This window comes from Thermobia domestica, chromosome 8 (genome assembly GCF_964235325.1).
Source record: "Thermobia domestica chromosome 8, izTheDome1.hap1.1, whole genome shotgun sequence".
Classification (NCBI taxonomy): domain Eukaryota; kingdom Metazoa; phylum Arthropoda; class Insecta; order Zygentoma; family Lepismatidae; genus Thermobia; species Thermobia domestica.
In genome coordinates this window covers 258,929,160-258,947,453 of record NC_137461.1, presented here as the reverse complement: position 1 = coordinate 258,947,453, position 18,294 = coordinate 258,929,160, and the positions used below count along the sequence as shown (strand labels likewise).

At 32.1% G+C, this 18,294-nt stretch overlaps 1 protein-coding gene across 1 annotated transcript in view; it reads left to right on the top strand.

Moving 5' to 3' along the window:
• LOC145693571 (synaptic vesicle glycoprotein 2C-like) overlaps positions 1–12,237 on the top strand; it is a 199,910-nt gene extending 187,673 nt beyond the window's left edge. The window contains exons 10-11 of the mRNA XM_081769666.1: positions 7,674–7,801; positions 10,124–12,237. Coding sequence (XP_081625792.1) covers positions 7,674–7,801; positions 10,124–10,179 — 184 coding nt within the window. The 3' untranslated portion in view covers positions 10,180–12,237. The remainder of the gene's footprint in view (positions 1–7,673; positions 7,802–10,123) is intronic.
• Positions 12,238–18,294: the final 6,057 nt, after the last annotated feature.

Below are 18,294 nucleotides of genomic sequence, written 5' to 3'. Positions count from 1 at the left end.
TTATTTTAAACTGGTTAAATTATAATTTTGTATTTGGAAATACCTTATTATTTGATATTGTATGCTAAGCATATACTTTACGTTGATTAGTTGATATGTTTTGACTATGACCTTTTTAAGATTAATGAAATTAAGATATTATATTGTTTGATGGAATTTGAATATAACTATTTACATTTTATTTGGGTGAAAACTAAATATTGGGGTGATTTAAAATAAGATGAAATGAGTTGAAGTAAGTGGAAATAAGTTGAAGTAAATTGAAATAAATAAATAAAAATAAGTTGAAAAACAAGTTATGACTTTGATTTGAGATTTGTGGGAAGTATGAAAGAAATATAGAATGATTTAAAGGAGTTAAGTAAACCTACTACCTGACTGCTAACCATTTTTAATTATTGAAATTATTAATTGAGAATGGGGCATAAGTACACTAAATATGCAATTTGATATTTACTTAACTAACAAGAATATATTATTAAATATATAAAATTAATGTGTGTAGTATTACTATTTGATTATGCATAAAAACTATATATATATATTAGCACGAGTAGAAAATTAACAGACACAAACATATATGGATATATATAAAAAATTATAAGTAAAGACATGCATACATACATAAAAATTAAATAATATATGAATATTAATAGTAAATGCAAAGACGTCTCTCGAGATTTTTAACATGAATATATTGAGTTTTTGTGATTTTTTTTTGTATTATAAATAAGATTGGTATATGGCTGTATATTTTTATTTATTTGTTTAGTTTATGCGCATAGACTTCTGATCGCTCTATTGTTAGAGGATCAGAATGACGTAAAAATTGCGGCTTTACTTAGCTTACTTTGTGTTTTTTTATTAGTATTTTACCTGGCTGAAAATAATGTCGGTTTTGCTTTATTTACGGATTACGTATGTTTAATCAAGAAAATGCTTAATGGCGAGATTAGTTGCATATATATTATAATTATTAATTAATTTTTTAGCTTTTTTACATAACATATTTTTGTTGAGACATTACATTATTATTTACTAGAGTTTTATTAGCATATAGATTGAAAAAGATTTATTTAGTCCGTAAACTTTTATGCAAAATGACTTTATAAATACAATAATTTTTGGACAATTGGAGCAATGTTTTGAATATATGTTTTAGGAATACCTATTACGCCTTGTTTTAAATTATTTTAAATTTTTAATATTACATGTCCATAGCGCAGATGATACACTTTTGCTTTATATAAACTTCAATATGGTAAAGTAAATACTTTTTTATGACAAATTTCACAGTTGGAGTCGTTAAAGGTCTACAACCTGTTATTTGATTTATATTTAAATTAACTTTTTTGATATATTATTTAAAAAATTTTTAAGTGACAATTAGAATAATGACATAAACTACTATCTTTTTAATAAACACAACGACATGTTCACTGAAGTCACAATATATATATATATATATATATATATATATATATATATATATATATATATATATATATATATATATATGTTTCATTGTAAAAAAAAAGTCTCTCTATTTTTAATAAGCCTTGCTCAAAAAGAGAAAAGAAAAAAAGAATTTTAATGTTTGGTACTTATAGTTTGGATTGGAAAATTTATTTTCCATGCGTTTAAAATTTTTAAATAGTTCCGACTTTGACTTTTATACTGTGAACGTTTTCCATTTTATTTAATGCCGAAAATTTCCCTTTTAGCATTAACAAAAAATAATTTGGATGGGTCCTACCTTTTGTCGTTCACACTGCTTTTACCACTTTTGTAGTTACCACTGAGCTGACCACACACATACAGATGTCCCTGCGTTTCTTGGCTTCCTTCTTCCGTGAGAAGTGTTTTGGATTCGGAGTTTCTCTTTTTGATTTCTGTTGCGCCCTCCTCTTAAACTGCAAGGGGCGACGCTCTTCGGCGTTTCCTGGTCCATCAAAGTAGGGCTTTTGTTGGTCCATTTCTGTTGGTTACTTTCACTCTTAACAACACTCAGAAACGTGACCTGCATCAACATCACTTTATGTGTTAGAAGTGTAGTGTTACACGGATAAATAGTATTTATTGTTTTTAAGTATTGTGTATAGTACTTTAAAACTTATTATGTATTATTGAAACTAGTTTAAGTGCTTTCGGTGAGTATGTAGGCCATCCGTTATTGCTAATTGTCTGTAATTGCTCGTGAATACGTTTATAAGTGTGAAATTCTGTTACTCAAAAAAAATGTTTGTAAGCGTTTCGCGATATATATATTAGCAGCGTTAAAAGTTTATATATATACTTAAATATATTTGAAAATGATTAATGTGTAAGTTTTTATGCCTTAGAAAAATTGTTAGTTTCTATACTCGGCTTCGGTGAGTTTAGCCGCACATTATTTTTGTTGGATTTTTTTTAGATCTTATGATGTGATTTTTTTAAATCTCATATGTAATATAGAAAATTTTTATAAGGGTCTATTCGGCGCCTTGTAGTTTTGTGCGTGCTTTTGAACCAAGTTACAGACCTGTGTCAAAATTTTATTTTGGTACTGCGTGGCGACATATGGTTTATGCTGTGATTTTGACAAATTTGCAGAGATTATTTTTTACTTGGATTTTATTTAATGTGTTTAGATTTTATTATTTTTTTAATTTTACAAAAAGATGCTAAAAGCTGTTTTTTTGGGGGGGGCTCACGGAGGGTCCTGTGTATGTGTGGTTTTTGAGTGGCTCAGGCAGCGGGGGTATTAAGAGACAAAAGAAGGGTTGTATAATGTTTTTGCCTTAACAACAGGTATACGGAAAAAAAAGAAAACATCTTACTTTTGGAGAGTGAGGGAAAATAAAAGAATATGATTTTTTATTTTTTTTAAAGTGTTGGCTGCCCTAGGTAACAAAATAACAAATTAATAATATTATATAATTTTTAGCGTTTTGTATTATTGGGAAAGACAGCATTGGTTACAGAGGGTGGCATGGAGCTTTAATTTTTTCATGTGCGAGGGCAAAGCCACTGCTCGCACTTTTGCTTTTATTTTTTGGCTATGATTTTTTTAGTAACATAACTTTAAAATATAAGGAGAGTGAAATGATTAAGGCAAAGTTTTACGTTGCAAATATCTAATTGTGGGAACTAGCAAACATTTTGGTGGATTTGTTATTTGCTTACAGCTTGTAGCTTACTATTTTTTGGCTTGGCGCGTTTTCGCAGGTATTATTACCAAGGGGGAAGGGGTGTGTTGAGTTTTTGCTTTAAACTCAAAACTCCACTTTAGAGAGCTTATATCTAGAATTTATTTTTACCGATTGCTTTGTATATAGGCACTTTTTTGTGTATAACAAAAATTATATTTTTTGGGCCGGTTTCAATGCTGGGTTGCGCACATCGGTGAACATTTTTTTAATTTTTTTTTGTAATTTTGATTGCCTCACATTTGGTATTTGAAATAAAGTTAAAGTAAATATGTTGGTAAACAAATTTACTTTTGGGCATAATGCATTTATATAGTTTTTTTATTTTTTATTTTTATTTTTTAGGGTTAGCCATTTGGATAAGAGATGCAGGTATATTTAAGTGAACTGTGTAATAGACAATTTTTTTTATATTTTTTATTAGTTTTTTGTTGTTTTTTTGCGCTTATGTTTTAGTTTTTAATTTTTTGTATTGTTTTTTGCAATTTTTTTATTTTTTGCATGCAATTTTTGTATTTTTGGGTTTTTATTTTTTTATGCTATTGTGTATTTGAGGTTGTTTTTTAGTAAGCTGTTACGTGACTTTGACTTGAACCTGGACTGTTGAAAGTTAATTTTTAGTTTTTTAGAGCCTGTTTAGAAGTTTGACTTGAATTTGGCTCCCTGTCGCTTTGCTTTGTGTGAATTGCGTTTTGGGGACGGCTAGGACCATGTTTTTTGCGATTGCTGGTTTTTTGCGACATTTTTTGCGTTTGGATTTTTTGAATTTTGTTTGGCTGTTTAGCCGCGGAGCTAGCTTGTGGACCTCGATTTCCTCCTCTGGAGTTTTTTTTTAAATGTTGCCCCAGCCGTGTTTTTTTTTTTTTTTTTTTTTGTGGTTTTGGTTGTATATTTTTATGTTTTAGGCCATTTTGTACTGGTTGCTTGTTTGGTTGTGTTATGGCTCTCCCTTTTTTACGGTAGGGGTGTGGACGCTTTTTTTTACGGGAGTTTTGTTTTGTGTTGACGGTTGCTTGCACCTGCTGATTCTCCTGGAACTTTGCACTGCACCACCCCGTTGGCTTTGCTGAGCGTTTTGTTTTTCCTGTTGGCTTTTGATGTGATTTAACTTTTCACTGTTCCACAATATTATGGACAGCTGTTTTGTGTTTTGAAGATGGATTTTAATAAGTTGTCGCTGTACCCGAATAGGCAAGATGTTTTTTACATTGGATAACATTTTTGTTTCCGACATTGTCGGACTTGGCTTTTTGAATGACTTTACCTTCTCCCAGAAGAATTTTTGCAGCGATTTTTGGGAGTTAGGGCGGTATTGGGTGTTGCGGAGTTGAGTTAGCTTTTTTTGTATGATTGCTTTACTCTGAAAGTTTCTGAGGAAAGCTACTTTAAAATTTTTAAAGGTTTTGAATTGATGCAAGTGGTTATTAATTTACATTTTTGCTGCACCTCGGAGGATTTTGGGAAGGATCGTGAGGAGTTTGGATTTAGCGATTTTATAGAGCCTATAGTTGTTTAAAAGTTGTTTTAAAAATGTTGACGGTAAACTGGCGTTGGCGTTAGGGTTGAAGGTTGGCAGTTTATTGATTTTTGGTGCTTTTAAAAAGCTTTGACCGCTGCCGTGTGTGTTTACTGATTTTTGGGACTGAGCGGTGTCCCGTCCTAAATCCTTGCCAATGACTGATGCATTTAATGGTGGAGGTGAGGCAGTTTGATTCCTTGAAGTCTCTCCTGTATCCGTATTTGGGTGCGTACTAGTGCTTATTTTTTTATTTTGTTTTTGATTTTTTGGCTAATTTGTTAACGCGGTTGGCCATTTTTTCTTTTGCACCTGTTGCAGCATTGTCATTTGTTCCGCATGGACAGAAAGTTGCCTTTTTACATTTTGCATGCCTTTTTGCAATTCCTTTTTGTTTGTTTTAGCCTGATTTTCCTGTTGGGAATGCATTTTTTTGATATTTTTTAATATTAATTTTTGTTTTTGTTTAATTTGCTAGGTGAGCCATTCTTTTGTTTTCTCCGTCTCCTGCTGGATCCTCTCCTCGAGCAATTGCAGCTGTATGTGATTTTTTTTGCCTGCATATTCAGCTTTTTAGCGAGTTTGGCAGCTATGGTCTCCTCCATGCGTTAGCATTGCCTCTGTTGCTTTTTTTTCCAACCTTTCCATTTTTTGTTTTTGCTGTTTTCTTTGTTGTTTAAACTTTTTTTCAAGTTTTTGCTTTTGCACTTTCACTCTTAACAACACTCAGAAACGTGACCTGCATCAACATCACTTTATGTGTTAGAAGTGTAGTGTTACACGGATAAATAGTATTTATTGTTTTTAAGTATTGTGTATAGTACTTTAAAACTTATGTATTATTGAAACTAGTTTAAGTGCTTTCGGTGAGTATGTAGGCCATCCGTTATTGCTAATTGTCTGTAATTGCTCGTAAATACGTTTATAAGTGTAAAATTCTGTCACTCAAAAAAAATGTCTGTAAGCGTTTCGCGATATATATATTAGCAGCGTTAAAAGTTTACATATATACTTAAATATATTTGAAGATGATTAATGTGTAACTTTGTATGCCTTAGAAAAATTGTTAGTTTGTACACTCGGCTTCGGTGAGTTTAGCCGCACATTATTTTTGTTGGATTAACTTTTGATTATAAATGTAGTGTGTGTGTGTAAGTTCCGGGTGTGTTTTTGTGTTGTGGTGATATGATGTTTCCCGGTGATGAATTTTTTTACGACTGCCTTGGAGTTTTGAATTTTTAACCTGTTGATTTTTTTGGATACGCTTCTAACGGTGTTTTTGATTTTGTCTCTGTTTTCTTATTCGTTAGATTATTTTGATGTTTTAAATTTTTATTTTTTTGGTTTTTGCCTATTTACGGTGTTCGAGCGTCGTTTTTTTGACGTATGTGATTTTTTTAGATTTTATATGTAATATAGAAAATTTTTATAGGGGTCTATTCGGCGCCTTGTAGTTTTGTGCGTGCTTTTGAACCAAGTTACAGACCTGTGTCAAAATTTTATTTTGGTACTGCGTGGCGACATATGGTTTATGCTGTGATTTTGACAAATTTGCAGAGATTATTTTTTACTTGGATTTTATTTAACGTGTTTAGATTTTATTATTTTTTTTAATTTTACAAAAAAATGTTAAAAGCTGTTTTTTTGGGGGGGCTCACGGAGGGTCCTGTGTATGTGTGGTTTTTGAGTGGCTCAAGCAGCGGGGGTATTAAGAGACAAAAGAAGGGTTGTATAATGTTTTTGCCTTAACAACAGGTATACGGAAAAAAAAGAAAACATCTTACTTTTGGAGAGTGAGGGAAAATAAAGAATGTCCTTTACTTACACAAAAACGAAAATGATACTTATTAACGTTGTTTATAATTATATGCAAAATTGAATTAAAAGATTTATTTAAAAATTAAATAAAAATGGTGATGATGCAACTGTCACATATTTTTGAAAGCTTATACTAAACTCATGAAATACCTATCATAGACTGGGTTCTGGTTGCCCCCCACTTTTTACTTCTAGATCCATTACATATTTTATTTCATCTCAGAAACCACTTTCTACATAGGTTAAATGACATAAGTTCATTAATATGCACTTGTAATTGGATTGATATCAAATTATTCTTTTGAGCTTTCTCGTGACTGTGTGGTTAGCGTAGGTACACTCATGTCGCATACCTATAACTGTATTCTTGTAAGAATATAATTTGATAATGATTTTGCAGATTACTTTTAATACTAATACTATGTGTATAATCGGGAAATGTATATTTGTGGTAAATTTCATAGGAAAAGAATTATAAATACGAAAATTAGAATGAGTAAAACAAAATATTGCTAAATGGACAAGAAAGTTTTATTTTCGTTTTATTGTTCTTATTTACTGCTCTTTTGACATGAAATTTGCCACATACATGTCTTTGCCGATTATACACATACTAACATTATAAGAAATACCGGGCGAATTCGTTATCAAATTATATTCCTACAGCAACATATTCATAGACATGCGACAATAATTTTGGACATGAGTGTACCTTTCGTTTCCCGACGGGAGTCAAATTGGCTGGATCCCACGTTAAACTATAAGTTTACGTCTTATATAGCCTCACTGCTAGCAAATCGAACCAGCCAAAATATTAATTGATTTGTTGTAACGAACATTTGTGTTTTAAGTCTAGTTTTATTGTAATATGACAATGAAACATGAAAAGGTTAGAACAATCCAAACTAGTAATAGTTTTAATTGTTTCTAAGATGGAGTCAAACAATACCCCAATTGATATTTTACGTCTTAATCTTTAGGATGACTTTCTGAAAGTTAAATAAGATTTCATCTATCAGTATCATAGAATCTAAAAGTTTATAGAAAAACTCACGTGTACTTATAACTATATTAACAATTCAATATTCTGTTCTAAGCCGATACAATTATGTTTGTATTCTTGTATTATGAAAGCTTCCTCTTATTTTCAGGGCAACAGCTCTTTCATTAGCACAGTTGTCTGGTATGGCGGCCTCTTTCGTAGGGAACGTAATGTTTGGTGCTTTGGTAGACGTAGATTGCTTCGTTCCTATTTTTATTATTGCTGGTATCTTGATTGGTAAGTATCAATAATAAATACATTGAAAACCATTTTAAAATGAAAAAACAGCGAAAAGGCATTTTCCAACATTTAGGACTAACTACAATATACACTCATTGCAGTTTATAAATTTGCAACCTTATACAATGTCTCTACCTCTGGTGTGAGAAGTCCCTGGCTCGATTTCCGCCAAAGTGAGTTTGTGGTGGACAACAGCGTATTTGTGGGTTTTCTCGGGGTACTTCCTTTCCCCCACATTCTCATTCCACCAATTCTTCCATCATCATTCACTTGCCTAAATCATCCGTCTCCTTTACCCTAAATGGCATAATCGTGGGACATTAAACTGAAAGATTAATACAATTTCTCTGCCTTCAACAATGACGTTGAGTAAGTCTAAACAACTTTCATTAATTTCGTCATATCCTACAGTCAGATCTTAAGTCTCGACTAGTATACAGAGTGATGTCTCTTTATTAAAAGGAAATTATTTTATTATGGAGATTGATCCCCATTAACCCTTAGAAATAACGTTTAAATAAACTGTTAAATTAGTATATTTTATATTAAAACAGTTTATTTCATGTGATGAAAATTCGTAGTGTCCTTAGCGCGGGAGACCCGGGTTCGATTCCCGGCGGGAGCTCATGTGGTTCGGATTCCACGTTAATCAGTAGGTCCACGTCTCATATAGCCTCGCTGCTGAACGGGACGTTAAACTCAAAGTCAACTCAACTCAACTCGTAGTGTCCTTATTTTGTTACCGCGTTACTTGCATTTTATAATCCCCAGTAAACTTTTTACATACAGCAAGGAAGTCATGACGTCATTTTAGTGGATATACTTCTTTGTTATTCTCCATAGAATTTACAAAATATCAATACTTGAAAGCCTGATTAATCACAAACATAATGAAGTGTCATTTCCCTCTGGTACAAATCTGCTAGAAGCTACAGCTACTTAAGAAAACTTCAACAAATCTAGTTTGTCGTCGAAGAGTTAAAAAGAGCGAAATCACGTTAAAAAATATTTGTTCTTGTAACGTAAAAGCGAAATATATATCTATCATGCCCCAGGAAAAAATCAGTATTGGGCAACTTGCACAAGCAGTTTTCCCTGAAATAAAAACTTGTATCCGAGGAAATGCACACCTCAAATTAACTAGCACTGACAACTAATGATGACAAAACCCAGCAAGATGAGAACAGTGTAGCAGGTTATAATATGTTTACTACTCGTTTAACAAACAAGTTGAATTTTCAGCAGATAACATACATCTATATGTATATATATTTTCACTTAAGATAACCAAATTCATGAACTATGTATTTGACGATTATTACCAAGTGTTATTTAACAGAAAAATATATAAAATTCCCCAATTAAAGCTCTTTTAAATAATACTTGGCATTTGCTATCAAAACGTTCCGTAACTTGACTTGTTTTAAGTATTGCTGCCAACCATTTAACGTAAAAATAAATAGGTTCACAGGTACACAAAATCAGATTCACAGGAGTTAATATTGATATTCCAACAAACCTTACTTTATAGAATATGTGCCTTGCACAATGGATGCTCATTTACCCATGACAGACACCAATATATAACGAAATTATTCACAAAATTCAGAAATTATAATAACTCGCAAAACAGGTACAACTTCCACATAATATCATAAAGTAGTCACTCATTTTTCCTTTTTCTTCAAATTGTCTTCTTCCTACGCGTAATTTAGATCCTTTGGGGTAATGGTTAGGTTTTTCAACTTCGAACATAGCTGAAACGTAATTTTTAACTTATTCAATTATACAAATTTCAACTCCATCTTACTAGTTTCAACACTTCATTGCGCATGCATAAAAACTACCAACTACTAGATCTCATTAGCAGAAGCAAATTTATAACTAATGCAGCATTATTCTGCGATTATTCTACGAATTTTAAAAAAGAAATTTCATTTATATTTTTAGTTTACAAGATTTGTATTATTGCACCACATAATGTAACATACTAAGCTATAAGTTTAAAAAAAAAAAAAAAAACGAAATCACGTAAGTAGTAGTCATAGTTTAAGAGTTAAGAAAAGAATGAAATCACTTAAAAAGTATTCGTCGTCTAAAGGTTAAAAAAGGACGAAATCATGTAAAAGATGTATGTTTTCTAAGGGTGAAAAATAATTTATTTTCAGGTCTTAAGCATATGTGTTGGCTTAGAGGTTCAAAATATTACATAATAAATATTACCGTATCTTATGTAATTGTTTTTTAAAGACATTAAAGAACATTTTACAAAATTGAAGATAATTAATTGTATTTTTCTTTTTGTATATGTATTTGCAGGAGCAGGACTGTTGTCGTTCATTTTACCCAATACAAAGAGTATGCCTTTAACTTGACCGGAAAGAAAACAATGGAACAACGACATCTATTTTTTTTAATCTTGTTATTCAATTACAAATATAATGCATTTAGATACGTTTTTGTAAGTAGCATGTTCTCTGCTTTATTTTGTGATATTATTATCTTGTAGTCTATAATCTGGAATTTGTCCACGAGAGCATGCTGCTTTTTAAATAATCTTAGGCCAGATACATCCAACTTAAGGCTCTGGGAGTAAGCAATTTACGACCCTGAAGCTAGAACCGACGAAGACTAGCAGCTCAACCAATTCAGCAGTAAAAATAAATAGAGATAACAGCAGATGCATTAGTGGCGTGTGTCTTCTTCATATATAGTGCGTAGGACTCAGGGGCCAAGCCAACCTCGCGCTAAGTTGGCTTTGTAGTGGACAGACACCGTGTGTGCAGATTTTCTTGGAGTTTTCCTCCCACGTTTTAAATTCCACCATTCCATTCATTATCATCATTCTTCTGTAGCCTAGATGCAATATCATGGGACATTAAACTAAAACAAGGAAACATTGTTAAACAAGTGGCATTACATGGGATGCTGAACAATGCGCTGTAGGTATTTTCGCCGTACAAAATTTCAGCGTGTTTTATCGATTAGTTTAAAATCCATAATAGGATTCCAAGGTGAATAGTCCACACTGTATTTATTCTTGTGTGTGTTTTTTTTTTTTTTTTTTTTTTTTATGAAACTATTGCAAATGAAGAATGTAATAGATTATAAGTATAATCAATGCATCTTATAATAGAAAAATAAAACAAAACTACAACTGGAAAAGGCCATTAAATATTGTTACATAGTGAAATACTTTATGGTATATTAAACATACCACAGATGTTTCGTTATATCTAGAAAATAACTCATTTTTCTCCCAGTTTATTGCAGAAGTAGCAATCGATTTGTAATCATTGTTGGCAACAGATCTTGGAAATTTATCACAAAATCAGGACTAAAATCATAATCTCATTAGATATACCTACCATAATCCTTCTAATAAGAAATAAGTCTTTTCATTTCTTGCCATATTCGATTCTCTAGAAAAATGTAATTGAAGATATTAACGCATTTATAATTATTATCTTTTATATTTTTCATTGTAATATTTAAGCTTCATTGATCGTACTAATGTTAAGAGGAGCAGGGCGACTCAATGATGGATTACTCACCTCTGCTTCGAGATTCAATCCCAGGAAGCGTTATTTTGTTGTAAACAAGATCAAATTTTTGAATTTCATGTTGTTTTCTTCCACGTTCCTTTTTTACCAATTCTTCCTCATTTATTTACTAGTATTTAATCGTTCATTATTTTTTTTTTCGAAGTGCAGAGCGTCAAACATGTAAATATTTAACTTATTTCAATTCAAAATACACTACATTTGTGAGAAAACTACTCAATTAGCAGCTCCATAAATGCTATTGTAGTGTTTCTAATATACCCACCTATTGGTATATATAAATCTCGCGAAGTGTTGTATCGTATGCCTTCCTTGACCACGAATTCGTAGCTGTGACGTCAATTGTTTGCTCTCAGAGCATTAATCTACTCTGCAGCAAGATATTGTTCAGCAGCTTGTTTTAGGTCGGCTGTATATTGACCAAAGGAAAGGATAGCCGAGCTGACGTTCAATACTGAGCAATGCAACAAAACTTTGTATCGCATATTTACTTGAACAAGTGATAGAGGCAAAAAGCATCTCCAACGTTGTGACTAAGAAACATAATTAATGCTCTTACGTTTTTCTCTCCGCATCTTCTTCTGCCTCCCTCTGTATCGGTTCGGTTGGTTTTCCTCTGGTGAATATGCGGCTGACCTTAGACCAGACATTTGCAACTGGCTGAGACAAAGAACAGCAGCATTCAGTTTGGAATGATTGTTTTAGACCTATATCCAGATGTTAACACTAACTTGTCTGAATAATTTATGTGCCATTCATTATAAGCATATCAATGTGGATGTAAAAAACTGTTAATAGATGCTAAAAAAAATTTGAAATTGTTGTTTGATTAATGATTTTACCTAGTTACTGTTCTACATTCTTGTTTAAAAAAAACTTGGCGACTTACCTTGCTTTAGGTCATATTCTGGCAACCGAATGTAGAAAATTCTTCACTTTGGCTCTAAATAAAGATCACAATTGGTTAAAGAAATTTCACATTTGTTTGATTTAATTCAGTCTGTAGGTAAAAGTACAGGACGTTACAAATAGAGGTGGATGTCTATGTCACAAACTAGAAATGATTAAAATTAACCATTTCCGGTTTCAACATTGATCGCCATAAAACGAAAAACGGTAACATACAGCGACAAACATGTTTTAATCCATTCAGCTTCTGAAGCAAGACACTATCATCACCTGCATCTCTCTACTAAAACTGGAAATGGTAGAAACTTATTACTACTTCCGGTTTCAATCTAGATTTCCAGAGATCAAAAACAGTTAGAAATACCAACAAGTGCTTTTCTGAAATCGATTCAGCGCCTCAACAATAGGTTCCATCTACTGCCTTAACCATCTATATAAACTGGAATTAGTTGAAATTAACTACTTCCCGTCACAATGTTGATTGCCATAGACCAAAAACAATAAAAGACAGTGACAAGCGGTTTTCTGGAATCGATTCAGCGTTCCAATAATAGGTTCCATCCAGTCCGTTAATCCTCTATTCAAACGGTTTCAATATAGATCATAGATCTGTAACGATAGCGAATATTTTTTTTAACCATTCATCTTTCCAGGAATAGCTCCTGCCACCTCCCTTAACCCTCTATTCAAGCCGTAATAAACCATTTCCAGTTTTAACGTTGATCGCTACAGAACAAAAATGGTAGTCGTTGCGACAAGTAACTTCTTCACATGGATTCAGTACCCCAAGAATATGTTCCCTCTCCAACGTTATTCTTCTAATGCAACCGGAAGCTGTAAAAATTTACAACCACTTCCGAACCAAATGTTAAGCTTTATACAGCAAAAACGTTGAGAGATAGGAAATGGATTTTCTTCATATGGCTTCGGCGTCCCAAAAATTAGTTCCATCTCTAAACTTATCTCCCTTATAACAACTGGAAGTTACAGATCTACTGCGTCTACTTTTAGCATTGAGTTCGAATAGTTTGAAGTCTACCGCTGTTTCACAATGTGAAACGTAATTCACTTATATTTCATTTCATTTCTTCAAATAACTCCTAAAATGTATGGTAACCCTACGTTTAACGAAGGCAAATTACATGATGTATACAGAAGTCCGTAAAAATTATGTAAGACAAACAAGTTTAGTATCGAGGGGAAAAAATACCAAATATCATTTTTTTTTTTCTGTATTTGTTCTTTTGTTTTCACATTATAATTACATTCCACTTCAACATATTAACAACGAAGCTCTCTGTTAAGCTATAGCCATGTTACAACAATCAGTTGGAACGTTTGTGCGTAGCATTTGGACATGATAACAATTTTATATAATTGTATCTTAGTACGTATTTACAGTATTTAAATTTCCTCAATGCTTATTTATTTATTTTATAATTTAACACGTTCCCTGCCGCCATTTGAAACACGGGAGTCATCACATGTGCCAGAAGGCTTTTTTTTTTTTTTTTTTTTTGCGCAAGAATTTCTCTTGATACGCCGTCTACTATAACATAAGCTCCATCCATGTACCGTGAAGGAGAGAGTAATCTACAATTGGAGCTGGTTAGGATGCCAAAGGTCGTCATAGCCACATAAAATGGGTGCCAGTTGAAATCCATTTGGGTCAAGCAGCAGCGAACGTGTTTTAGTTGGAATTACAATTTATTATCGAATTGTTTTCCTGCAATTAGCTTATAAACTCCAGGATTCATACATTGTGACTTCAGTAGAAAGCTTATATCCGAATTTTATTTATTTATTTATTAAGAAGAGAATGGAAGTTAAAGTATGATTTATAATTAGGGTTTAAGCTTGCTTTTACTATTTTTTAATGAAATGCAACTACCATTTTCGCAAAAACGCGAAATATTCTCTTATTTTCGACAAAATGGAAATATGAATACGAATAATAATGTATAAAAATAATAACCCAAAACAATTCAAAAATTCTTTCAAAAACATCAGATTAGTAAAAAAGTTACGATTTCAAACATTCAGTTTAATCCCTTCTTTACAGGTCGTCTAAATTGAACATAGACAAGCTGTAGAAATTAAAGAGTAATTTTTGATCATTTATTACATTGCAAAAACGTCACTAAAACTGCATGCCTGCGAAGAGAAAATTAAAATACTAAATAATACTTTCTTGTTTATATTTGTACTTATGTTTTCATATTATAATAACATTTAATTTCAACATATCAACGATAAAGCTCTTTCTTAAATTATATCCATGTTACAACAATTAGTTGGAATGTTTGTAACATTTGGACACGAGAACATTTTTTATAAAATTTTACATTATATTGTATAATGGATTACTTAACTACTAATGTTCTCTCAATCTTTCTTCCAATACTTCAATTGTTATGCTCTAACACTCTTCCTCAGACATATAATCGCTCAAGCACTTTTTTTTTTTTTTTTCACAATATGATCTTCACATAATTTTTGTATCAACAGTGTATTTTACGATCATTAGAAAATTTTATCAGTACTCAAGATCACTTGCCGTTCCCAGCGTATTGTGAGCTACTCGATTATTTTACTATACACAACAATATATAATTACACCTAAGAATAGTACATTAACCTACCACTATAAGTAATATCTATTTTAATGCATTTTTATGTATACTGCAAGTTTTCTCAACAAGTTTCTCCTTAATCTCTATCCAGATTTCCTGTAGCGGTATTCAGTTTTGGATTTTTTGTTCTAATGTAATAGGCTTCAAATACATTTCTTTCAACATCTGAGTTAGCATGATGAAGAAAATTTATATCTTGCACTGAGTGTTTGACCATTTGAAAATGCTTTGATAAGCCTAAGATAGCTTCTTTGTCCTGTCGGAAGTCGCTTACGTGTTCTTTAAGCTTATTGCTAATATTTCTTTTAATCATTTTTATATATTTAGCTTTACATGTACAAAAAAATCTTGTAAATGCTGCTTAATGTATTTTTCTCAACAAAATAACTCTTGTATTGGCTTAATGTCCTTCCCATGTTCCTAGGGAGTTTCAGACTCACGTTTAGTTTAGGTTGTGCATTTTTGCTATTTTTCAGAGTCTCAACGCCAAACTTGAAAAGAGCAGGAAGGAAACTCACTGGAAGGCATTTTCTCTTGGCTTTTTAGTTTTTATCATCATTATTCAAGCTTCTAACAATATTAAGGGTATGTTGTTTTCACATTTCTAGAGTAATTAGACTATAACCATTAGCGAGATCTACGTTAGTAATACGTTTAAGTTTCTTTATGAAATGAAATGAAATGAAATCTTTGAGTTTTACGTCCCACGGTTATGCCGGTTAGGCTAAAGGAGGCGGTGATTATGAGTAATGAATGAAATGGTGGAATGAAGGAAGTGGGAGGAAACGGGAAAACCCCGAGAAAACCCACGCACACGGTGTTTGTCCACCACAAAGTTCACTTGGCGGGGGCTGGGATCGAGCCCGGGACCCCAAGCACCAGAGGTGAACGCTCTACCACTGAGCCACCGCGGCCCCAATTCTTTATGAAATCTTCATAGAGAGTTAGTAATGTGTATGCTCTAGTGTCCATACGTTAGCTTTTATCTGCCATGGATGTCCTGATGTTCTGTAAACAAAGTAGTCAATAGCTGATGGTCTTCTATAAATCTGTGATTGGAAACCTTGAGTTCTCATCGAAACCATCAGCTATTGACTACTTTCTTCATAAAACATCAGGATATCCATGGCAGGTAAAAGCTAATATATGGATAAATATGTACACTAGAGCTTACAAATTAGTGATTCTCCATGAATATTTCATAAACGTACTACTAATATAGGTCTCGCTAATGGTTATAGTCTAATTACTCTAGAAATGTTAAAACAACATTCCTTTAATATTTTTAGAAGCTTAAATAATGGCGATAAAAGCTGAAAATCCAAGAGGAAAGGCCTTCAAATGAGTTTTCTTCCCACTCTTTCCAAGTTTGGCGTTCAGACTCTGAAAAGTACCAAAAAACTATACCCTAAAACTAAATGTTAGTCTGAAACTCCCCAGGAACATGGAAAGTACATAAGCCAATGTAAAAGTTATTTTATTAAGAAAAATACATTAAGCAGCATTTACGAGATTTCTCGTACATGTGAAGCTAAACATGCAGGAATGATTAAGACCTTTTAGCAATAGGCTTAAAAAGCACATAAGCGACTTCGGACAGGACAAAGAAGCTATCTCAGGGTTACAAAACCATTTTCAAGTAGCCAAACACTCAATGTAAGATATTTTCTTCACCATGCTAACTCAAATATTGAAAGAAATGTATTTGAAGCATACTACATTGGAACAAGAAATCCGAAACTAAATACCGTTACAGGAAATCTGGATAGAGATTGGAACAAATTACAGCAACAAAAACAAACATTAATGTAAAATTAGCATTGTTAGGTAAAATTAGCAGAATGCAGTTTAAATATGCATTCTGAATACATCAAAATGTGGTATGGATGTGGATACAAAAGTAAGGTCAGTACTGTGATCTGGCTATATTGTACACGCTTTGATTTAAATAAGTTGCCTCGCGAGTGATTAGAACTACGAATCTAATTAAGAAGAATGTACATGTTGAAAGAAATCTGGAATATAAAATTGCGTAAAAAAATGGTGTAAGTAGTATTAGTGTACTAATCTTAGGATACATACTTATAATACTTAGGATAATACTGTCCTATACAGTAACAAAGAAGTAACCCACAATATACTGGTAACTGCAAGTGACTATCAGTATTGATAAAATTTTCGTAATGCTTTTAAAATACCACTGTTTATACAAAATTTATATGAAAATCATATTCTTAATAATATATATATATATGTAAAAGGTCATGCTATTGTGTCCCTGAGGAAGAGTCTCGGAATGTAACAGTCGAAATATTGGAAGAAAACTGAAGGACTGTTAGTACGTAATTCATTATATTAATGTATTCCATACACTCCACAAGAAATTGTAACTTTATTATTTCAAGTACGCTATTTGCAATATTTAAACTTTCTCAATACTTATAGGACTGCCAAGTAATTCAACTCCGAATCACAAATTTATCATTGAATTATTTTCTTGCTATCAGTTTATAAACTCCAGGATTAAGCCGCTATGTTGTTAATAAGATGTTTATATCCGCATTTTAAAATTAATTTATTTGTTTGTTGAGAGAGAGGTGGAAATTAAAATTATTTATATGCATAATTTAAGCTGTGTTAATTTTTACTTTTAATGGAGTACGGAAGATGATCAATTTTGCTAACTTTTACAACCATTTCTCAGAAACGCCAAAAATTTTCTTCATTTTTGGCAAAATAGAAAATATGACCCTCGAACAATAATAGCTCAAAATACTTTTAAAAACATCAGATCTTTCGAAAAAACGATACGATTTCTAAAATTCAGTTTCCTCCCTGTTTTACAGGTAATCTAAATCATAGACAAGCTGCAAAAGTTAAGGATATTCTTTAATCGATTAGCTAGTAAACTGTATGCCTGTCCTATACTTGTTATGAGTCCCGAAAGTGTTAATATGAAAACAACTTCGGTGCAGAGACAATAAAGCATTAAATAACACTTTTCTGCTTGTACTCATCCTATTTTCACATCATAACTACATTCGATTTCAACAACCAAGATACCTGCAAATTATGTTGGAATGAAATTAGTTGGTGGAAGATGTTAGAGCTAGTCGAATAATTATTAACAGTTGGCTTTGCGTAAAGGAAAATAAATGTCTCTGTTAAGTTACAAGAAAGTGTTCTCAAACTGATCCACTTCTGATAAAATATGGATTGATTGGTTTTATGTTTACGGCCTCCAAGGTAATACAAGGTGTGTGGATCTTAATTAACGTGAAATTCAAATCGTGTGTATCTCCAACAAAGACAAAAGGGCTAACTATATAACCATAAGGGTGAGACTACTGTTGGTAAAGAACACATGTAGGGTTAGGTATGTACT